This window comes from Monodelphis domestica, chromosome 8 (genome assembly GCF_027887165.1).
Source record: "Monodelphis domestica isolate mMonDom1 chromosome 8, mMonDom1.pri, whole genome shotgun sequence".
Lineage (NCBI taxonomy): Eukaryota > Metazoa > Chordata > Mammalia > Didelphimorphia > Didelphidae > Monodelphis > Monodelphis domestica.
In genome coordinates this window covers 34396714-34421487 of record NC_077234.1, presented here as the reverse complement: position 1 = coordinate 34421487, position 24774 = coordinate 34396714, and the positions used below count along the sequence as shown (strand labels likewise).

At 42.2% G+C, this 24774-nt stretch overlaps 1 protein-coding gene across 1 annotated transcript in view; it reads right to left on the bottom strand.

Moving 5' to 3' along the window:
• FNDC3B (fibronectin type III domain containing 3B) overlaps nt 1-24774 on the bottom strand; it is a 323317-nt gene that overhangs the window by 111747 nt on the left and 186796 nt on the right. Inside the window, exon 4 of the mRNA XM_056806864.1 lies at nt 9067-9143. Within this exon, the coding sequence (XP_056662842.1) occupies nt 9067-9143 (77 nt within the window). The remainder of the gene's footprint in view (nt 1-9066; nt 9144-24774) is intronic.

Below are 24774 nucleotides of genomic sequence, written 5' to 3'. Positions count from 1 at the left end.
AGAAAACAGAATTAAAGAGGAGGCCCTGCAGAATTTTGTATGAATCCTTCTGGAACCTATACATGACAATCCTGATTCTGCCTCGTCCTGTCTGTGGGATCCCAAATCAATCGCTTTGTGACCCGAGGATTCAGTGTCCTCCCCTGTGAAAGAGTGGCACGGAACTCAATAACCTCCAAGACCCTTTTGAGCGCTGAATCGAGGATCTTACTCTGAGCTTGGAGATGGCAATACATTGTGGGGGGATGCTGGTGGCATCTGAACACCCCCAGAGGTGAGAGTGGGAAAGGGACGTCTCCATCCCTCAATAACTATGGATGAAGAAGTGGAAATAAAATCCATAGTTTCCTATCTATAACATCCTTTCCCCCCCGTTCTACGATGTGCAGGGAAAGGACCGTTTTTAGTGTCTAAGTTCAAAATTTAAAAATAAATAAAAAGATGGCCTTTGTGAAAGGGTGAGATCTGGGGCCATTAACAAGAACGATGGAAATTTCCCCCAAAGGCAATCTAGCCCCTGCTTTTACTTAGGTGAAATTCTTGACCCAGCCCATTGTCTATGAGCTGTTCCAACATCTACAAATGGTTGAGTTCCTGGAGATGTTTATCTAACATCAGCCTCTAATTGAATTGGAAGTTGAGCTATTGGCTTTAGTAGGAATTTTCCTGAATGAAACATGCCATCCCTCGCCATAAAACAACCATGGACACACACAGAGAAAATAATCTTCCTGCTCTTCATTAGCTGATGATAGTAATTAAAGCGAGAGAATGTCTTATGTGGATGGCATGGATCTTTTCTCTCTCCTCTTTCAATTTGCAGTGCTTTCCTAACTCCCTGGAGAGAAAGCTTCTTTTGACTTCCAATGACCCCCTGCAAGCTTTTCCCCATCTCATCCCTGGGATGCCCAAAGTGGTACAGGCCCGAGGGAAGGGGAGACCCAAACACCTGACCCCCCACGCTTACTGGCTGGGTGACCCTGTGCAAGTCACTTAATTTGTTTGCCTCAATTTTCTCCACAATCAAATGGGGATAATAAGAGCACCTACCTTGGTGGGTTCTTATAGAGATCAAATGAAATAATATTTGCAAAATGCTTATCAACACAGTGCCTGGCACAGAGTAGGCATTTTAAAAAATGCGTATTCCCTTCTTGAAGGTAGAATGGAATACCACTGCTTTGATTCGAGTTTGGAGTTATGGAAAGTCATCTATGGAGGCAAGCCTTTAGGGCTCGGTGGGCATGATATAGCAAGATGGAGAGAGGAGGGGGGGGAAACATTTTCATGGCATAATAGGCACAATATTTTCTCCCAGAGACATTAACCTTTTGCCTATATCTGAGATGAACACAACAGTCAAGGGTTTGGTCAAATCCAAATTTAAATGCATGTTGCTTTGTCTGTGACCAAAAGAAACTTGATGGGAGTCCTATCTGGGAATGATAAGATATTATATTGATTTGTCTTCATAGCAACCCTGTGACTTAGTTGCTATTATTATCTTTATTTTACAGAGTGGGAAGCAGAATGAATCGCCCAGGGTCACACAGGTAGTGTGTGAAATAGATTTACTTGGGGGAAATGTTCTCATCCTCTCAGTGAATCCAACTTGGATACATGGGAGAAAGACAGAGAGAGAAAGAGAGAGAAAGAGAGAAAGAGAGAAAGCGAGAAAGAAAGAAAGAAAGAAAGAAAGAGAGAAAGAAAGAGAGAAAGAAAGAGAGAAAGAAAGAGAGAAAGAAAGAAAGAAAGAAAGAAAGAAAGAAAGAAAGAAAGAAAGAAAGAAAGAAAGAAAGAAAGAAAGAAAGAAAGAAAGAAAGAAAGAAAGAAAGAAAGAAAGAAAGAAAGAAAGAAAGAAAGAAAGAAAGAAAGAAAGAAAGAAAGAAAGGAAGGAAGGAAGGAAGGAAGGAAGGAAGGAAGGAAGGAAGGAAGGAAGGAAGGAAGGAAATGGAAGGAAGGAAGGAAGGAAGAAAATGGAAGGAAGGAAGAAAATGGAAGGAAGGAAGAAAATGGAAGGAAGGAAGGAAGGAAGGAAGGAAGGAAGGAAGGAAGGAAGGAAGGAAGGAAGGAAGGAAGGAATATATACATATATATAGCAAGACAAATACTAGTAGGCAAGAGAGGCGCCGCTGTGCCACAGCTTAATTTGTCCACCATAAACCTTGCAACTGTTTTTCACAATCAAGTTGTCTGCCAAAGAGAGGAAGAGTTTCCCACATGGTGGAAAATCTACTTGGATGTTTTCCCAAGTTTTCTTTGCTCATTTTGGGCTCAACCTATAGTTTTTCCTATAACTGCAGAAAGATCCATTGCCAGTGACTATGCTAGAATGGAAAAAATGTAATTCTGAGCATTTGCTTAAGGACATCTTAAATATAAATCATCAGTCGGAGTGGGGAAAGTGTTTCCACAGATCTGCAGGAAACTGATGATGGAGTACAAATGGAGATGGACCATCGTCTGGGGGAAACAGGAGCAAAACTCCCAGCTACCTGACAGTGATGATAGGTGAGTGCTGGGAGGGACATGCCGGGAAGGCTATGGAAGTCAGCCCATTGGAATCTTCCTGCGTTTTCCAAATGGTCAAACTGTCCCCAAGATGGCGGTCTTGGTTGTTGATCTGGAAAGCGTATTTTCTTTCTGTCTCCAGTACTTAGCCCAGAAGAGACTAATCATGGTAAACACTTGAGGGAAAACATTCTCCTCCCTTCAACACATTCCAGTGAGATACCCGGGAGCCTATCCAGATAAATAAGTATCTAATTACATGAAATCACAGATGAAAGAGACTTCAGAGGTCACTTAGATCAAACTTTTCACTTTAAAGAGGAGGAAATTGAGGCCAAATTGAAGTGATTTATTTATGAAAGGCTGCACAGGTGGTACGTAGCAGAGTGAAGGTTCTTGGTCTTCTGAAACCTCATCCATCACTGGTTCTGCTACACCACACAAACCTTTATGAGTTAATACAAGTATGTGGAAGCTAGGCATAGTAAAAGATGGAGCCTGGACCCGGGAGTCAGGAAGATCTGAGTTCAAATTCTACCTTAGACACTTATAACCTGGGCAATTCATTCTCTCTCTGTTTCCCAATTTTTAAAAGAGATAATAATGGCAAGTAACTCACAGAGTTGCTGAGAAGACAAATGAGATAACTTATTTAAAGAGATGGGCAAACCTCAAAGCAACTACATAAATGCTATGAAAAATAAAATTTGCCACTGCTTGTTATTTAACAATATCATTGGTATCAGTATTATATGAATAAGTACATATAATCCATTCATATTAAGCACACATAATTAATTCATTATTCAATGTTACTAACTCATAAGTATATATAATTATATTGATAGTTTTTAGTAATTATTATTTATAGTTTATTAATGTAATTCTGATATTGACAATGGTATTTATTATTACTAAAAGAAGATATTAATACATCAAGAAAAGCATTTGTTACTCTGAGGAATGATAACAATATTCAGATGGGGCTGAAAAGACTGATCCTCCATCTACTGTCCATTCTAAACATGCTCATGTGAAACCCACATTTTCACTCCTGCAGAAAATACTTTGATCAATTCACAGTTAGACTGAAACTTTCTCTGTATGAAAGAAATTCCATTCTTCACCTTCTCAAATCCAGCCTATATCGTGGACTGGCAGCAATTGTGTGGCCACTGAAGTAATGGAAGGCAATGAGGTTGGTGGAGAGCCTTGAGGCCATGCCATTGGAGGATCAGGGGAGGGAAGTGGGAATGTTTAGACTGGAGAAGAGGAGACCACAAAGAGACATAATAGCTGTCTTCAAGTATTTGAAGGTCCACATGTGGAAAGGATATTAGATTTGTTTTGCTTGGCCTCAGAGGGCAGGTCTAGGAGCAAAGGGGAGATGTTTCAGACTGGAAGATTTAGGTTTTAGGAAAGGAAAGATTTTCTAAAAAATCAGAGCTATCTGAAAGGGCTGTCAGGTGGAAATGGTACCCTTATATTAAAGGTTTTTAGAGGGAAGGAAAGAAAGAAAAAAAAAGATTCAAAAAGAGAGGGAGGGAAGGAGGGAGAGAAGGAAGGAAGGAAGGAAGGAAGGAAGGAAGGAAGGAAGGAAGGAAGGAAGGAAGGAAGGAAGGAAGGAAGGAAGGAAGGAAGGAAGGAAGGAAGGAAGGAAGGAAGGAAGGAAGGAAGGAAGGAAGGAAGGAAGGAAGGGAGGGAGGGAGGGAGGGAGGGAGGGAGGGAGGAAGGGAGGGAGGGAGGGAGGGAGGGAGGGAGGAAGGAAGGAGGGAGGGAGGGAGGGAAGGCAGGAAGGAAAAAAGGAAGGAAGGAAAGAGGGAGGGAAGGCAGGAAGGCAGGAAGGCAGGAAGGAAGGGAGGGAGGGAGGGAGGGAGGGAGGGAGGGAGGGAGGAAAGAGGGAAGGAAAGAGGGAGGGAAGGCAGGAAGGAAAGAACAAAAGAAGGAAGGCAGGAAGGAAGGCAGGAAGGAAGGCAGGCAGGCAGGCAGGCAGGAAGGAAGGAAGGAAAGAAGGAAGGAAGGAAGGAAGGAAGGAAGGAAGGAAGGAAGGAAGGAAGGAAGGAAGGAAGGAAGGAAGGAAGGAAGAAACATTTATTAAGTGCTTACTATGTGCCAGGCACATCTTATTTCATCTGTTTTTCCCTTGGGAGGTAGGTACTATAATCACATTCATTTTACACTGGGGCAAATGGAAACAGCCAGAGGACAAGTGACTTGGCCACAATTACATGGCTAATAAGTTTCTGGGGCCAGATTTTAACTCAGGGCCTCCTGATTCCAGGCCAAGAACTCTATCCACTGAGCCTCCTTCCATTAATCATGTGTTAAACTAGATGGCTTCCAAGGTTTCTTGCATTTCTGAGATTCTGTGAATAATTAGAATATCTCTTCAGTAGTTCCCTGCACCTCTTCCCACTTTTGCTTGGGTTTTGTGTTATCCTCTTTTCACACAGATCTAAGCTAGGAGTCATATTTTTAAAAAGTTTTTGGTTCTTTTTGTTGTTTGTAAAGATGTGGAGGGAGTTGCCATCCAAATGACTTGAGAGATCCATGACAGTGTTCTTGCCTACCAAAGTGTCCAAACTTGACTTTTGTTAAGGCATCCATTAAATCTCTTTGTGATGGAGAGGAAAGGCAACATCTCGAATTTGGTTTTGGCTTGTTCTCAATGCTTCCTCTGGGATGTGGTCTGTATGGAAGACCCTTTTTAGAGTTGATCTGTTGAGCTCTAAGGTCTGCCTTTGTTTTCTTTGTCTTGGTGGAGATATAACCCTACCAAGATGCTCTATTCTTATTTCTGGAGAATGTCCAGGTTGGATAACATGATTCTAAGTGATTTGGAGGAATGGCTCAGTCACCATCTCTCTTCCATTCTAGTACCTAAAACACTCCTCTTTTTTAGTCATCTGTCTAAAATAGCTTGCTTCCCTCATCTCCATCTGCAATTGTCCACTGAAAAAGTGCTTTTGTGTTCATTATCCATTTCATTCCTCATTCATTGGGGTTGTATTAGGGGAGTTTTCAGTTGATTGGCAACACTTGGATTTTCAAAAGAAATTGTTCAGAATGAAATGGTTTCTAAGGTCTCTTCCAACTCTAGAATTCTATCTTATATTCTATTGATTCTGTTTGCTTTACCTGTGGTGGGAGGATAAAGTCAAGAAATAACAGAAACACATGAAGCTTCTCTTCATCTCTTGGAAAACCTTCAAATTGATTGATTCTTTCTGGCAAAGTCTCAGGAACATGAGCTATTTCTTATGCAACAGTTCATCACTTTATAGAGTGCCTTCTCAATACGGCTATTATTATATTCTTGGCTAGTCCAATCTGTGTTTTGTATGTAGGTGGAGATAATGATGAGCAAATATTTTTGGGATTGAGAGGTAGTATGCCATGGCAATGGCTTCAAGAGTCTGAAAGACCCTTGGTCCAAGTGCTACCTCGACACACTGATTACATGAATGGTCTGCAGCTGGGGAGCTCCCTTATCCTCTTTGTGACCCCTTTGAAAGTTTTTCTTGGCAAAGATCCTAGAATAGACTGCTATTTTCTTCTCCAAATCATTTTACAGAAGAGAAACTGAGGCAAACAGGGGTAAGTGACTTGGCCATGATCACACAACAATTGTCTGAGGCTGGATTTGAACTCAGGGAGATGAATCTTCCTGACTCTGGGCCCAATGCTCTACCCACCTTCATAAATATCTATCTATCTATCTATCTATCTATCTATCTATCTATCTATCTATCCATCCATCCATCCATCCATCCATCCATCCATCCATCCATCCATCCATCCATCCATCTATCTATCTATCTATCTATCTATCTATCTATCTATCTATCTATCTATCTATCTATCTATCTATCTTATCTGATGTGTGTCTGTCATCTTTCTCTCCATCTGTATCCATCTATCCATCCATTTTTCACCAATCTTAACCTCTTTCCTGAATTTTATCCTTTCATCACCAATTGTCTTTTGAATATCACAAACTCAACATGTCCAAACAGAATTTAACCTTTTCCCCAAGACCTCCCCTCTCCTCAGCTTTCCCATATTGTCAAGAGCACATCCTTCTAGTCAATCACTTGGGCTTACAATCTTTCTATCATCCTCTGCTCCAATCTCTCACTCCCTACCTAAAGTCTGTTGAATAATCTTGTCATTCCCCTCCCTCGTTCCTCCCTGTCTCTCTTCTTACCTTGCCAGCTCTCTGGTGCAGGTTCTCACAACCTGTTGCAATAGTTTTCTGGTTTTCGGGTCTTTCTGCCTCCAGATTTCCCCACTCCAATCCATCCTCCACTTGGCTGCCAAGTGATTTTCCTAAATCACTCTGAATTACTTAGATGGCTAGTAAGGGTCAGGAGAAGTAGGACCCAATTGGAGGCTTTTCTGACTCAAACTCTGGCCCTTCGTCTACCATGTCACACTCCTAGTTGTTCACAATGAGTTAACAAACAATTTATTTCATCTGCCAAAACAGACAGGAATGCCAATAATTGGGGTGTGCAAAAAAGGAGGAAATAAGAGATAAGTCGGAGCACCACACATCAGAAGAGGGAAGGGAAGATTTCCGTGATTGTACTTGGACTAATGCAGTGAGGAAATAACCATGTTTACTTTTAGGGAATTAGAAATTTCCTTTGATTGAGGCCCCAAATTCAGCAACTCTCCAATGTAGACTATTTTGTTCTCAACAACACAGCAAATAGAAAACAGAACTGATTTTTAGAACTCTTTGAAACCAGAAGTCAGCTGCACAGTAGTCTATTTAGCAGGCCTCCGGCATAATGTCATTAAGGATGTAGCTTCCTTTGTACTTTCTACAAAGGATCTTTCGCCCCTTGTTCTCACTCTCTCTTCTCCTGACCACTTGTCTCCAAGTTTAGGAAGGATTTCAAAATTTAAAGAAACACCCAAACTATCTATTTTTCTCTGCCAATGAATTTTCTTCAGTATTGGCTGGGGATTTTTCGGTTCACCTAAGATGTCCAATAATATTACCCATATCAAAACAGATCCTGTCTGCTCACAGAAAATATTTTATAGCTCATTCTAGAATGGATGGGAAAGATAGTGATGGCTTGGGGAACACACAGAGGACCACGGAGTCAGGCTGACCCTTCACAGATGATGCACTGAGAGCTCAAGGCCATTACAGACCTGCTCCAGGTCAGAGAAGTAGTGTTAAGACTCCAGCTCTAAGAGACCTCATGCAAACAACAGAGTATCATTTCTTCCCACCAATAGGCTACAACTTTTCTTAATCTCCCTTCCCTCAGGAGAACTCTAAATGAGATGACCCAGTGCTATTGAAGATCCTGCATGGTACAGCGGTGATGGACACAGTCAGGTGTCCCCAGAGCTCTGGAGCCACTATTCTGAGTCACAGAAGGGGATGGGTAGGGGGCACAGAGCAGAAACCCCCAAATGAGCTGAGAAGCCCCCATGGAGCTCTGGAGGCGATGTATCAACCTGATGGATGGAGATCGTCTTAAAGATGCTACACTGCTGCCATGACAATGAGGAGGTCATGGGGTCCTTCCCAATGGGATGTTGCGGCCCAGAAGAAAGGGACAGAAAAGATGCAGGTTCAAATCCCAGCTCTGCCCCTCACTACCTCTGTAATTATTAGTAATCAAGTTCCTCTTTCTAGTTCATACTACACATTCAATCAGTTGTTTATTCTTATCATTTCTTTCTTCTAACATCTCTCAGGTACATTCCCCATTCTCCACTAATATAGCCATTATCCTAGTGGGAGACCCCCATTACCTCTGGGCTTCCTACATGGTCTCCCTGCCTAAAGCTTCCCCCAATCCAATCCATCCTTCACTGACTGTGATTAGTATGACCACGTCCTATATTCAGAACAGTCTGGACCAACAATGAGGTTCTTTTGCTTGAACAACTTTCTACTCTTATAATCACTGGCTTCCCTTCATCCTCATGATCATCCATTTTGCTCTGCTTTTATTTTCCATACTCTGATTTTTATAGGTTGTGCCTCCCATTTGAATGTGCACTCCTTGAGTTGAGTGAATTATTTTTGCTTTTCTCTATATTCTAAATTGTCCAGAGCCTGGCAAAATAAGTCATTAATAAGAACTTGAAGACTGATGGACTGATGTAGATGCAAAGATGGTGGAGACGAGAGGGAAGAGAAGGGAGAAGCCAGGGGAAGACTCTCTATCACTACCATTCAGGTATTTTGTAGGTCCCTTGTCCCAGAGCAACTAGTATGAAAGCTTTGGTGGTACAAGAGTCTCGAGACACACAGTCCAGGGTAAAGGACACTGGATTTGGAGTCTAAGGCACTTGGTTTACATTCTGGCTCTGGTTCAGATCCCACTCCTGCCACCTACTCTCTGCGAGAGGCAGAATAAGATACATGCTCTTTGGACCTCTGTTTCCCCATCTGTAAAACAAGGCAGTTGGACTAGATGATCTCTAAGGTCATTTCTAGCTCTATGACAATCATAAAATTTGATACCACTAATGGATTCCTTTAAGCCTAAAACTATGAGTCAGATGAATGATGAATTTTACCTGTGATATGTATCCTGGGGGCACATGGATGGGGGGAATGGATCCATTGGGTGACATCATGGGAACTTCAGCAGGTCCTAGGGGGGAAAAAAAAAGAAAAATAAGGTATGAATATTCTACTTCTCTGAAGCATCTTATTTCTAAACTAATCAGTGCATTGTTTTCAACAGACTGTCCAAAGGAAGACATCTGATCACCATCTGTTTTTGTTTCTTTACATCAAGGCATTTGATTTGGCCTTCTCACTGTGAGGCCTTTTCAGTCATCCTTCTTGCTCTTGGTTTAAAAATCAAAGAATCGCATGAATTCTCCAGCTTTTCACCTCAGGGAAAAAAAAAAAGCTAAGATCAATGAACATCAGATCCAATTTCAAAATTCCTTCAGCCTCAGGTCTGATACAGACTTTGAAACACTGCAACTGGATTTTTTGTGTCCTTTTCACTAGATAGGTGAGTTTTTTTTTTTTCCAGGGGCAGGGAGGGAAGGAGATCTTTAAATTAGTTAGCAGTTTTCTAGAAAGCTAAGCCAACTTGGCAGTGATTTTGTTTTCTCTTCCGGAAACTTGACTCTGGCCCTATGAATTAAGTCTTGAGTATCCTGTACAATAAAATTCAGTAAAATTCATTAATTTGAAATGGAAGCAACGTGAAAGGGGAAAAAAGCATTCAATTCCCTGGGATAGGATTGTCCAGCATTTTAATTAGAGAACAGGATACCCAAGTCATTTTAAAAAAAGGGCAGAGGCTGTGAGAAATGGAGATTGTTTTCAAATAGGAAATACTTTTAGATAATTCCATAGCAACCAAAGATGGCTTTGCTACCTATTTTGAAAACTCTTTTAACTATTTCCAACTAATGCCCTACAAATTAATACAAAAGTATGGTTTGAAGTGACATAAAAGGCATTTAGAAAGATATATGTGACTGAAAAGTCATATGGATGGTCATGTAGAAAGAAAGATGGTAACTAGGTCAGCTCCCAGTCCACTAGACATAGCGAAAACAAGGAAACCACAGGAAGGCCTCCAGCCCATTGGATGGAGAAAGGGTTGGGCAAGAACTTCACAGAATGAGTAGTCATGGAGAGTTTGTGATCTTCCCACACCAAGAAAATCAGACTCATCCCACATGGTTTTTAATCCATCTTTAATCTAAAAATGGCAATGTAGACAGAGTCACTCAGAAGGATCACAACTATGGGTTGTCTCTAATAGCTAACAATGTTCTGAAAAAATATCACAAACAAAGAAGGTAGCCCAGCTATAGAATGGAAGTGAAGGATAACCAGTGCACATGACAATCTGTTGTACTGGATGTCACACAATTTTACATCTCAAAATAACCAACGGAAGGTCTCCTTGATATTGGGGTGGATAGTTCATGGAGGGTCTAGAGAAGAATAAGGGAAGAACCGCCTGGGATGGCTAGGTAGAGATCTGCCTTAGCGCTCAATGAGAATGAGAGACTTACTATAGAGAGGGACAATGGTACATGGACAACGGTAGGTCAGGATGAAATGAAAGACTGCTCACAGCAGCCAGTTACCTGAGGAATGGGTCCATGGAATGCCCAACTTCCAGACTACAAGCTAGTGTACACTCTTCAGGATGAATGACCACACAGTCCATGTGCATGAACGTGGAAGATGGCTATCTAGTTTTATCCTTCTCCCGTCTTCTACTGCACAAGTCACCTTGCAAATGCCAATCATAGCTCCTAGGACTTTGCAGTTTTTGCACTCTGTGCTGTTTATCCGATTTATTTTCCTCTAGTCTTAAGAGTAAAAACTCTTTGGTTGTGGTCAACAGTAATGAGGTGGGAGGTTATGCATAGGGCACAAAACTCTCTCTTTGGCAAAAGAGAGCCATGATGGAAAATATATATCTTAAAGAATCAAATTGATTTGCTTGAGTTAATAAATGGCAAAGACGGCATTCTAACCCAAGACCTACAGTCTGTTCCCACCTCACCAGGCTCTCTGGACTCTCACAAGCTTCAGATATTCACTGAAGGAAGATTTTAGAATTTAGTACATTGAGGAACAATAGGAAAAAGTGGGAAGGGTAAAGCCATAATCCCCACTCCAGGAAGCTAGACTTAAGAGAACCCTTTCAGACTACCCTCTGCCAATCACTTAAAAAGAAGAACCAAACTTTCCTGCAGGAGGAAAGCAAAGCTCCATCCCAGTAGATAAAATGCTATTGTTTCAATAAAGGATTGCTTTTTAATCACCAAAACTTGCACCTCATAAGCAGACTCTTAACCTCCCGTGTGACCCTTAAAACTGCTAAAGTCATTTGTGGAAAAGAGTTTGAAGAATGTGGGACAAGTGAATGATTTACAAGTAGAAAATGTTGTTTTTTTCCCCCACCAAGATTTCAAGAGCAGCCAAATGGCTTTAACACACTTTTCTCCCTCCAGCCCTCAACCTTTCCTCCCATCACAGTCATGGACATTCTTCCAAATAACCTTGCATATTAGAGAGGGAGCATTTCCAAAGCTGAACAGGTCCCTCCAGGGAGCAGGGAGGGCTCCCTAACGAAATAAAGAGCTCCACCTAACCTCTCCCCATTCATTACAGAAGCCAGAGAGAATCCTATTAGCAATGCTGGAATGAGAGGAATTCCAGGGCCAGCCCCGACCCCTTCCCATCTCCCAGGTCCTGGAGCTCCCAAATCAATAGGTGGATTTCACAATAGACCCAGAGAGGGTCTCAGAACACCCCAATGGGAATCTGGCAGTCATCAAAAGGGCTAGCTAGCTTCTGCTGAAGTCCAGGCCCAGGCTGGAATGGGACCCAAGATCACTTACTCTGCAAGAGACCCTAGAGACTAGGGGCTCATCATGCCAGGGTCCCACTTAACAGATAGAAAATCTATGGCATCTATGGGAAGACAAGTCGCACAGTTTCTTTTTCTTTTGGACAATGTGCTCATCTAGAAAAGGGTCATGAAGCACTGATTACTGAATTCAAGATGAGAGAGAGAGAGAGAGAGAGAGAGAGAGAGAGAGAGAGAGAGAGAGAGAGAGAGAGAGAGAGAGTGTGTCAGAGAGATAGACAGACAGAAAGACAGAGAGACAGATAGAGACAGAGAGAATGACAGAGACAGAGAAAGACATAGAGTGAGAGAGACAGACAAAGAGACAAAGAGAGAGACAAAGACAGTAAGAGAGAGACAGAGAGAAAGAGACAGAGAGAGATAGACAGAAAGACAGAGAGACAGATAGAGATAGAGAGAGACATAGAGAGTGAGAGAGACAAAGAGACAAAGACAGAGCAGAGAGAGACAAAGACAGTAAGAGAGAGACAGAGAGAAAGAGACAGAGAGAGATAGACAGACAGAAAGACAGAGAGACAGATAGAGACAGAGAGAGACATAGAGAGTGAGAGAGACAGACAAAGAGACAGAAAGACAGAACAGAGAGAGACAAAGACAGTAAGAGGGAGACAGAGAGAAAGAGACACAGAGAGAGACAGACAGAAAGACAGCAAGAGGGAGAGAGAGAGAGAGATGGGAGGGGGGGAGAGACAGAGAGACAAAGAGGCAGGGAAATTGAGATGTCACCCATCACACAAGTACATAAAGGAAAAGACTCCAAACAATGTGAATATGAGGAAATCACAGAACCAAAAATTCTAGATCAAGAAGTGGAAAGACCTGATTCAACACCCTCATGTTTTGGGAAACCGAGGCACAGAGAAGTTAAAAGACATGTCAACACACATGTAGTTAAGAAACATCAAATTCATAATTTTGAGGAAAATGGTGTCATTCCCAAGAGCCACATATATCCAACTTCATAAATGAAACTCTGATAGAAAAGTTTGAAGTGGTGAATTCAAACAGGCACAGTTTCTCCTACAACTTTAAGGAGGCAGAAGTAAAAGCAAGTCCTACAGGTCAGAAGCCTTTCATTTTCTTTTCTTTAAGGAAAAAAAAAACCCAACAACATTCCTAACTGAATTATGCAAATTCCTAAATGAGCTTCCCACATCTTCAAAGTCCACTGTAGTTCACCGACTCCCTCATGCTAGCATCCCATGACACACAGCCTTATTGTTCCCGTTTTTGGAGAGAGGGGATCTAAATACAGGCAAATGGACCACACACAAGTTCATGGCAAAATTCCGAAAGTCAGTCAGTCCCTGTGAGGGTTTTTGGTCCTAGCCGCCTCACTCCAGTGTGCCTGCCCAGCTGCCAGAGAGGTCACCAAATTTAAACAACTCCACTTCAGAAGAGAACAGAAATTACATGAAAATCTCTCCCTGGAGGTCTTCAAGCACAGGCTGGATGGCCAGTTGTCCAGGATACCAGGGAGGGTGGGAGATGTCCCAACTCTGATTCTATGAAAAGAATTCCACCTCCCCCCCATACCGAGGTCACCACCACATTTACTAGAGATGTGAGATGAAAAATATAAGCATTTATTTAGTGCCAACTGTGTGCCAGTCATGCATTACAAATAGTATCTCAATCGATCCAATAACCCTGAGAGGAAAGTGCTCTTATTACTTTCATTTTACACTTAAGGAAGCAGAGTCTGAAAGAGATTGAGGGTCTTAAAGACAGCATCAGAGGCTGGATTTGAATTCAGGACTTTTTGATTCTCTGAGCACTTAGTTGCCCAGCACAAAATCATAGATGGGTTTTAGGAAGTTAGCTGGAAAGAAAGCATGGCTTCCAAATAAAAAAACAAAAGCATTTCTTAAACTATCCTTGAAAATAAGTGCCACACAAAGGACTAAACTATCATCAGCAAACCAGGTTCTAAGAGAATCCCAAGGGACTCCAGATTAAAACAACAAACAAAAAAACTAGCTATTCACAGGCAAAGAAGGAACAGCTAGAATCTGATTGCAGACCAAAGCCCATCATCCTTCTCCATATTTCCTTAATGAGTTTTTTATTGTATATGTGATATGTATCTCCAGTAGAATATGGAAAATATGTATTACATAAAAGCACTGACATAACCCATATCAAGCTATGTACTGCCTGGGGGGAAGGAGGATCACAAAATGCCAAAAAAATTATTAAAAGTTTCTACATTTAATTGAAAAAAATACAAATATAAATTTAAAAAAATTTTAAAAATTCTAAATTAAAAAAATTTAATTTTTAATTAAATTTAATTTTTTATTTTAAAAAGTGCCACTATAAGTACTTAATTCCATAAATCTTCTGAATTAAAAAAAATTATTTTCCTTTGGCTATTTTGGTTTAGCCAAAAGGTAATCAGGAAGTATAATATATTTGCTATAGACCCAAATATTTGCTATAGAGTCCCAAAGGACAAGGGGCAGGCATGAATAGGTTTTAAAGGGAGGGAATACCCATCCTGGTAAGAGCCCACAAGCCCTATCCTTTGTGGCTTGGCAGGGGGCTACCTACAGGCCCGCTCCCTGGGTCTCAGTTTTCTCATCAGGTTGGATTAGATGGTCTCTAAGGGCTTTTCGGGGTAACTATAACCCCCCAAAGAAAGGTCCTTCAAGCCAAATTCAGAATTATCCGCCACTTGGCTTAACTGTGTTAATATTAGTTAAAAATAAAATTTAAAATTAGTTAAAAAATTTTTAAAAAGATATTTATTCTTTCCTCTCTCCCCAGAAAAAGGCTTGTAGAAGCAGGAGAAGCAAATCAAAGTGTGTTCCTAAGCTGTTACCAGCTCTCTTCTTGGCTCTTAATCTTTGATCACATCAAGACAAAATGTAATTGGTTCGAGGGCATCACGGGGATAGCTGGACACACCAGAGCACCCAAGGGGGACCTCCATGGAGCTCCTCTGGCTGGGGAACCCTTGCTGGGCGCTCTTCCTCCTGCCACCCCACCACCCCCAAGAAGACTATTTCACGAGGACCCAGAGGCTGGGCTTCTAGAACAGGGAATCCCTAGGAAATGAAAATGCACCCCAAAGAAGGGAGGTGCGTCTCACCCCCTCCCAGCCCTCCAGACTTCGCTTACTTCTGCACCTCTCAGTTCTCCTAAAAGCCCCATCCTCGTCTTCCTTCTCTCTCCATCATCCCGGATCCCCCATCTGGAGAATGAGATGCCACATGTCTCAAGGTATAGGTAGGATGCTTATAAAAAAAGCAGGAAAAGATAAAAGACAAGGAAAGACAGAGCTTCTCCCAGAGCAGCCCCCAGCCCTCCCCAAGGCTGCCTCTGGTGTGATTGCATTCCAGTTTCTAGGAAATCTTGGAAAGCCTGTGGGAGGCGGAGGCTTCCACTAGGATGACCTGTTCTTTCTCAGAAAGCCGATCCAAGGTCTCTCTGACATTGGCTGTGGTACAAGAGTGGCCCAGCAGCTGTTTTTGTAACCATCTCTCCAAAGGAAGTAAGAACAGCCAAAGCTGACCCACGACCAGGCTCTTCTGCGAGAATCTGCCCACCAATGGAAGGGCCGGGATGGACCCCCGGCTTTCTGCCCCTCCTGCGGTGGGCTTTTCATAGGATTACACAGCAACAGCTAGAAGGGATGTGGGGGACCCTCTGGCACCTCTCTTTCCTTTTACAGAGGAGGACACGGAGGCCAGCCTGCTATGACCATAAGAAACAGACAAGAAAAGTCGGAGGCGACAATTGAACCCAAATCCCCTAACCTCAGAGCCAGAGGCCTCTCTGGGGTACTTCAATGGCAGAAAAGCATCTGGATCTGGAAATAAGAGGGGAGAGTCTTAGCTGGACAAAGGCAGGGCCAAGAAGCTGCTTCATGAATGGTTGAGTCCACAGTGAAAAAGTCAAATGCATAAAGCAAGCCAGATGTCCATATAAGGTTGTCTGCCAGGGAGAGAAGACCTAGAGGAACCAAGATGGGGGACAAGGAAGCTGGGGATTCTCCATGTGGCAGTGGGAAGTTCATCAGTTTAAAGTGGTTTGCCTGAACTCAACAGCCCTCCGTGGTCATCTCACAAACCACTGAAGAGCCACAGGATGTTAGCGTTGGAAATGGTCCTATCTAACAGCATCAACCGTACCCCTTTCTTTTATAGCTGAGGAAACTGAGGTAAGAACTAGGCTAAAAGAAAGGTTTCATGTCAGGGTGGAACGGTAACACCTTCAGTTTGGGTCTGGACTGTGTGTATATAGAATCCCAGCTACCATGGATAGAACATTTTCCTATTGGAGGAGGCTTAGGACAGATTTGAGGTAGATACTACTGATGCTCTCCACTGGAACTGGGCAGCCAAGGGAGGTCCTCGACACTTGATCAAGAAGACTAGAATTCAGATTCTGAACCCAGATAGCTTGCTAGCTACATAATCCACCTTCTCAGCTTTAGTTAGATCAAGTCAACTAGCATTTATCAGGCACCAACTATGTGTCGGACAAAGAACCATCTCTTTCCCGTCTCTGTGTCCTTATAAAAGAAAATCCACACTAAAACCAGCCCCTAATCTCAAGAAACTCACAATCTAAACAGGGAGACAACATGAAGACAAGACAAAGTAGGGAGGAAAGAAGAGTAAAGTCTCAGAAAAAAGACAATCAAATAAAGGAAGACTTTAGAATAGAATCTGAGCTGAGATGTGATGGAAGCCAAGGAGGATGGGAAGGAGAGAATTCCAATCCAAGGAGGATGGGAAGGAGAGAATTCCAATCCAAGGAGGATGGGAAGGAGAGAATTCCAAGCCAAGGAGGATGGGAAGGAGAGAATTCCAAGCCAAGGAGGATGGGAAGGAGAGAATTCCAAGCCAAGGAGGATGGGAAGAATTCTAAGCACAGGGACAACCAGTGACTACTTTCCAAGCTGATCTTGTGTGAAGACCCACTTTGTCACTGAATCACAGGATATCTGGAGGGGAGTAAGATATGAGAAGACTGGAATGGTGGGAAGGGGCCACAGTAAAGCCAAACAGGACTTCATATTTAATCCTGGAGGTAATAGCAATCTAATGTTCCCTCACCAGCATAATAATGTAAAAATAAAAATAATGATAATAATACCAGAACAATGGCACCCACATCCTCCATATGTGAGAATCAAATGAGACAGCAAAGATAAAGTAAATCTTTAGGCATGATATAAAAGCCAATCATTATTATCCCCTTTTTACAAAAGAGAAAGCTGAGGAACAAAACTCAAGTGACTTTTGCTGAAGGTTAGTCAAATAATCAGTAAGTGTCAGAGATAGGATTTCAACCCAAGTCTTCTTGACACTTGAACCACTGAGCCAAGTTGTGTCAACTGTGTAATATCGAAAATGTATAAATGTCAACATTTTCAAAAGACCATTCAGGGGAATAGCTGGGTGGTTCAGTAGATTGAGAGCCAGTTCTGGAGACGAGAGGTTCTCAAGTTCAGATCTAACCCCAGACATTTCCTAGTTGTGTAACCTTAGACAAATCACTAAACCCTCACTTCTAGCCCTTACTGCTCTTCTGCCTTGAACCAATACACAGCATTGATTCTAAGATGGAAACTATAGGTTTAAAAACAAAAAGTTAATTCAGAATAAGGGTAACAATGATACACCAAAGACCTGTGATTTCATCTGTGGAGATGCCACATTGCTGGCTTCCTATTCTCAGCTTCCTATTCTGTAAAATGAAGAAGTCTGGATGAGATGGTCTTCGAGGTTCCTTCCAGCTCCTTTGACCAACAGTTGAGACCTTTAGGATGTCCCTGATGCCCTCCTTTGGCAGCCTACTTAAGTCTTTGGATTCCTTTTCTAAATCAAGTTTCTAAATGTATAAAATACATTGGATTTCAAAAAGTTCAAATACAATGATCTAGCTATCCATACATAATCTCCCACAATTTCACAGAATCCCTTGCTTTACAGATTTGTCCCAGAATGAGAAATGTTAAGTCCCTACCATACGGTCATACAGTTGGCCAATGATTAGAATTAGAATTTGAACCCAGGTCTGCAAGACTCCAAAAACGCTATCCCCTGAGTCGTACCACCTTTCCTAGACCTAGAAGGCACCCCCAGAAGCCCTTGTGTATTGTTGATTACAACTATAATGTAGTTTGGACTAGATACCATTGTGCTATCTAACTGTCCCTGATTTCCTGTTTTTCACAATGTTCTTTATAGATCTGGATAATGGAAACCACTATTGGCAATCACCATCGGGTCAATGTGTGATGGTCCAGGGAGTCAAGGCGAGTAGAATGATACAATGGCAAAAATTCAAGGACCTGGAGAAGGCTTTCCAACCAACTGTCATGTTGGGGAAAGACCTCGGAAACTACAGGGTCGGTGACCAGACCTGTGATTTCATAGAGTTGGGAGCTATCATCAGAGAAGACTATTGTCGCCATATTAAAAGAATGGAAACCAATGTTGGAATTGGAAGAGGAGGGTCAACTAGAAGCAAAGAAGAGAATAATAAAGACACCAAAAATTTGTGAAGAATATAAACATTCTTACAGCCATGGGGCTTCATGAGAGACTGACTGGAGAACTCTCAGGGAAAATACACATTGAAAACACAAGTTGGATTGGGAAATGAATCCTATATGGCAGGATTAAAAAAAAAAAGCTGAAAGTATTAAGTTTTTAAAATGGAAAAAGGGTAGTGATTCAACGGTCTCTGAGAATATGAAGACTTTAGGTTGGATATATGATCTTCTCTGGATACAAAATCTTCTCTGGAAGGCCTTAAAAATTGGAGCTCTGGTTGTTTAGCCCATAGAAGGGCAACCAGGATGGTGAAGGTCTTGAATTCATGCTAAGTCAGGACCAAGTGAAGGAAGTGAGGATGTTTCAATGGGAAAAGAAAAAAACTTTGGAGAGACATGATATAATGAGACACATTTCTGGGTATGACCAATATGGGGACCAACTTTGTTTGACTGTATATATTTGCTACAAGGATGTCCATTTACTTTTGTATCAGTGGTTGGGGTTGGGGTAGGATGGGGGAGTGTAGAGGAAGGAGAAAATAAATTAATATTAATGGAAAAAATAATGAAATTAAATTTTAAATAAAAAAAATCAGACTTCCTTTTCCTTGGTCCCCAAAACACCAAACTTAGAGCAAAAGGTTACAGTTGGAGAGAACCAACTTTAGGCTTCATATAAAGGAAAATCTTTCAGATTATTAGAACTGCCCCAGAGCAGAATGAAAAGGAAAAAGTGGAATCTCCTTCAATGGAGGTCTTTGACCAGGAATACTGTAAAGATTATTATTATTATTTTTTTTGGTAAGGATCATAATAAAAATTCTGAGATCCCTTCAAAAAAGATTCTGTGACTCTGATTCTCTGTGAAAGGAAGACATCCTGGCAGTGGTGTGCTGAAGCCCCTCAAATCATTCACAAGAACTGAGTGCTAAATGCTTGATATGAGCTTTTACATCATAGAAATTGGCAACCACTACAAGTCAAGGCTTGATTTATTACTTGGTTGACTGTCTAGACTTAAGAAAGTGATGGAGAAATTGGTAATTATATAGATTAAACTTTTAAAAATGTTCCCTGTGTTTTCAGAGATCCAGTTGTTAAAAATAGTCTAGTTAGACAACATTATCTGAAAAGTCCTTCCTATTCCCAGATTAGAGGGGAAATATTTTATGGGCAAGTATGTGGAAGAAGGATTAGACTTCTGTTTAACCCCAGAGGGCAGAATTAGGAGAGATGAACAAGAAGTGAAAAGAGACATATTTGGGTTGTCCAAATGGAAATTACTTTTCTCAAGAGCAAAGATGAATGACTGACCATTTGTTGCCTATGCTATAATAACATGATATTCTTGAAATATGGGCTGTCTTCCAACATGATTTCACTTCCGTGATGACATATATTGAAATCTACTAAAAGGGGGGGTGGGAGGGGATACGGGGGGGGGGGGGGAGAGAAAGAGGGGGAGGCACATATTTGCTGTTAATGGTTTTTTTTAAATTTATTTATTATTGTTTTTTAAACCCTTACCTTCCATCTTAGAATCAATACTAGGTATTGGTTCTAAGGCAAAAGAGTGGTAAGGACTAGGCAATGGGGGTTAATTAAGTGGCTTGCCCAGAGTTACACAGCTAGAAAGTATCTGAGGCTAGATTTGAACCCAGGACCTCCCGTCTCTAGGACCTGACTCTCAATTCACTGAGCCACCCAGCTGTCCCCTCAAATTATTGTTTTAAAATAAATAAGTATCTCTCTTTTCATTTTAATATAAAGTTTAAAATGCTCAAATTTTGATAGAGATGCTTATTTATCCAGAGATAGGAACCTTATAAAATTTGAAAAAACCAACGATGAAAGATAAAAACTCCGAAAGGGCTCAAGAATATTTTAGAGAGATGATTTCCTATAAATATTAACAAAAAAAGATGAAAACAAAGAAATCTGAAATGGCTTCATGGTACTGTTACTTTGGAGGCTGTTATCAAACATATACCCATTCCCCCCACCCCTCCCCTTTAAACCATTACTGGGCATCTTAGAAGCATGCTTCTAAGACAGAAGAGCGGTATGGGCTAGACAACTGGGATTAAGCGACTTGCCCCGGGTTGCACAGACAGGACCTCTGATCTCTGGGTCTGGCTCTCTACCTACTGAGCCACCTGGCTGCCTCCATCAAACCTCTACTGGACAAATGTCCCATCCTCATCACATGTATTCATAGCCCGGTAATGAGGGTCTTGGGGGGGAACAAGGAGGAGGGTTTCAGAAGGTTCTCTGCCATCGTCTCACTCAATACCAAAGGGAGACTCATCGACTCATTGCATTTAAGCCATGATAATAGGATTGAAGCATTTCTTGGCTTAAACATTACCAGGATCAGGTCTTTCCTGGGTCTCCAGCTGTTCTATGTCTTCAGTTTTTATATTCTGACTACTACATTCTCCATCCCATCCCATTAGAATAGAAGCGTTTTGAGGAAAAAAACCTGAATTTGCTTCTTTCTTGTATTTTTTGTATTCACTTTAGAATGGTGTCTGGTGCAAAGGTACGTCCTTAAAAAATACTGGTTGACTGTGGACCAATAAGCAATTCAAGATAAAGCCAAACAGCAGGAAAGCTTAACTCAAGTACTCCGATATAGGAAAGAAACTAATTTTTTTTTCAGATGGATGCTGGAAATCTCAGGGCTGGTGGACTGCTTGTGTGCTGTCTGGAGTCTGAATCACCCCGAGCTTCTGGACCTCTAACCTCACTGGGGACACTCTTAGGGCACCTTGTTATTCTCTTACTTAAAACAACAAAGGAAGAGCAACCTTTACTCCAGGGTCCCCCTCAAGTCAGAAAGGAGGAGGTCTGGCATTCTGGTTATCTCATCTCCAAGAAAGGGATGATAGAGGCCACCAGAGCCATATAAAGTTCACGTCTTAGGTTTGCAGGATCAGAGAGGAGGAGACAAAAGGGGGACCTCGGACGTCATTTAATGCATCCTTTTCACTTTACAGGTAAGTAAACAAAGTCAAGGTCACACAGGTATTATGAAGTGGAAGAACCTCCTGGTTATGTGACGTCAAACCCAGAATGCTTTCCCTTCCACCAACCTGCCTCGTTTTCTCTGAAGCACAACTCACTCATTATTTAGAAAACAGGAGCATCCATATAGTGAAAGGAACTCCACCCCCAACAGGATGTAATATGTCAACTTTCCATTCCGACCCAACAGTGACGGGCCTCATGATTGTTTAATGAAAGATTAGAGAACGAGAAGGTCACCCTCCAGGATGCATATGGCCCCACTGGCAAACAGAGAAGAGAAAAACTGGCTACCATTTGGCACTAGACAGCTGCACGCTGGCCGGGGTAAGTAAGGAAGGGTTTTGCTTTCTTATCTTCTCCCGGACCTTTGGTCTCTGTTTTCACAGTTCTTTCCACGTTCCCCTTTATGGACAAGCCCCTGTGTCAAGGGTCGCCTGTACCCAGCTACCCATCCTCCAAACGATGAAGGGAAAAAAGGAGAGGAGACTCAAGCCTTAAACTAGAAGAACTGATGAGATTTAAAAGTGAAAGGAAGAAGGGAGAAGGCATGGGAAATTGTGACAACTCCATGTAAATACCACTCTATGTAAAATTTGCTTCTGTAAGTGAAATACATTATTTGTAAAAACATGAGTCTGTATGGAATCTTTTTGGGCTTTCTTTTTTTTTTCCTTTTAGGGAGACAAAAAGATAAAATCAAAGATAAAAAGCTACATGCTATTCAGTCAAAAAAAAAATGCTTTTGCAGCATAAGAGAAAGAGCCTGATGCTCAAGGTCTACCAGGTGAAGGGCTGCCATGTTGGAGAGGAATTCTCTGGGTTCCGTGGGTCCCCAGGACAGAACGAGGAGACACACGAGATCACGAGCAAAGACGATATCTTGAACGGTGCGTGACGCGTTTTGTCTCGTGATCGTCCCTCGGCCAAAAGTCTCAGTATTGATGGAATGAATGAATTAATGCGTGAATGAGATTGGGGGAAAAATGGGAGATTTGTGAACAGGGAAAAGTGTTGACAGTTTAGCTGCTACCCATGCTTTGACCAGGCAGGTCAATTGTTGGCGCCTCGTTTCTACCATGTTAAAAATCCCACATGGCTCCAGAGAGCGGCTTGGAAGCAGCCTTGAAATGGTTAACCCAAAGACAAAATGGGATTGAATAGCCAGCTGTCTGTCTCCTTGATTCTCCACAAACTGTTTCAGATGATTTATTCTGTTTAAAATAAGGAGCATTCAAAACCATTAGCAGGCTGAAGGCGGCATTAAAGAACATAATAAACAGCTCATCAGAGTTTATGGCTTCTCCGTCCCTGGGTCATTCAACAGGCACAGGTGAGCCCTGGCACTCAAGGCGCCGCTCCAAAAGGGTGGGCCCAGCCACAGGCTGAGGCTTTTTAGAAGCTCACAAAAGATGGTGCGTGATGAGCAGTGGACACAGGCCACTGAAAGAGCTCCTGCCACTAGCCAGGGGCTTAAGAGGGTTCTAAAGCAAACCCAAAGAACAATCCCATTGCATTTGACACACTGAGCTATGCAGCTCACAGCATCAGAGACAATAAAGCAGAGATGGGTCTGAGCCGCTCGCCCTCTCCGAGCGGACTCTCTCTTTGAAGGAGAAAGGCCGTGCCTTTGGAGCCCAGGGACCCAGGAGGCTCAGATGCCAGCTGCTGCGATGTACTGCACCTCTCTGGGGCTCGGGCTAAGCGCCTCAGTTTCCTCGTCTCTCAGACACACAGATGGAATGAGATGACTTTCAGCTCTTCAATAAGTGATCCCATAATTTTGTGATGTTGTGACGACGAGGAGGGAAGGGGGAAGTAGTGAAACTATCTTAAAAACACAAATTCATATTGTGCTTGAGAAAGAGAGGAGAGAGAGAGAGAGAGAGAGAGAGAGAGAGAGAGAGAGAGAGAGAGAGAGAGAGAGAGAGGTGGAGAGAGAGATGGAGAGAAGAAGAGACAGAGACAGACAGAGAGGGAGAGAGAGACAGAGAGAGAGAGAGGGAGAGAGAGACAGAGAGACAGACAGAGAGAGAGAGGGAGAGAGAGACAGACAGACAAGAGAGACACAGAGAGAGGGGGAGAGAGAGAGAGAGACAGAGAGAGAGAGAAAATAAAACAAGAAAGGAAGGAAAATGGCTCTCTGAGGAGGGATATATAGAAATCAAGGTAATATAAAAGATGTTAATGAGGATTTTTTGTTTATTTCCTGCTTTAAAAAAGTAGTCTCATTTTCCTGAAACTTGAGAGCTGGGACATGACTATTATTTTCTCTTTTTCTCTCTCCCTCTCCCTCTCCCTCTCCCTCTCTCTCTCTCTCCCTCCCTCTCTCTCTCTCTTTCTCTGTCTCTCTCTCTCTCTCTCTCTGTCTCTCTCTCTCTCTCTCTCTCTCTCTCTCTCTCTCTCTCTCTCTCTCTCTCTCTCCTCTCTCTCTCTCTCTCTCTCTCTCTCCCCCTCCCTCCCTCCAACCTTTTTGTTGACTCTGTCTAGGAGAACCCCCTTGCTCTTCTTATTGTTTGTATATGAAAAACAAAGTAAAGAGAGGGCTACTGACAGTGAGCAGTCACCATAAACAAGTGGGGAGACCAGCTCAACTGGGCACAGGGAGTCCCAGTAAAAGCCACTGAGTGACTGTGGGAAAAGAGCAATCATTCAGGCCAGGCCAGGCCATTTCAAGCTATTTAGAGAAGAAGGGGAGGGAGAGGAGTGAGTGAAGGGAGGAGGGCAGCCTGAAAGGAGCACTTCTCAAGGGTACTGCTGAGGGATCACTCAGAGCTAAGCCAAAAGACAGGGTGTGGAGAAGAGAAAGATAGTGGGTTGGTGGTATCTAGGAAGGTTTAGTATAGGAGGTGAAGTTAGACTTTAGCAAACACCATGTTCATCAAACATCTACTATGTGCATGATTACTGAATATGTAAATACTTTCCCTCCCCCTCCTATAAAACTTTTATTTCTTTAAACATTTAAATGTTTAAAAAACATTTGTAAAAAAAAAGGGTAGGGGATAGGGGGATGCATGTATTTGGAACTCTGAACCTGGGTTCATTTTTCAATATTTTGATAACATTTCAAAATAATTGGTTACTTTTGTGATCCAATGTATTTAATTTTATGCATTTAAAAAGCATGTTCTGAGGAGGGGTCCATAGGCTTACTCCCACTGCCAAAGGGAACCAACCCAAATCGTTAAGAATTCTTGCTTTCCATTTCTGGCAATGGGTTGGTCTAAGGCAGGTCTGGAGTCGCCTCCCTCCTCATTCCCAAATTATTATGTTCAAGTAGACATCCTTTTAATCTGCTAACGAACAATAAACAACCAAAGTGGA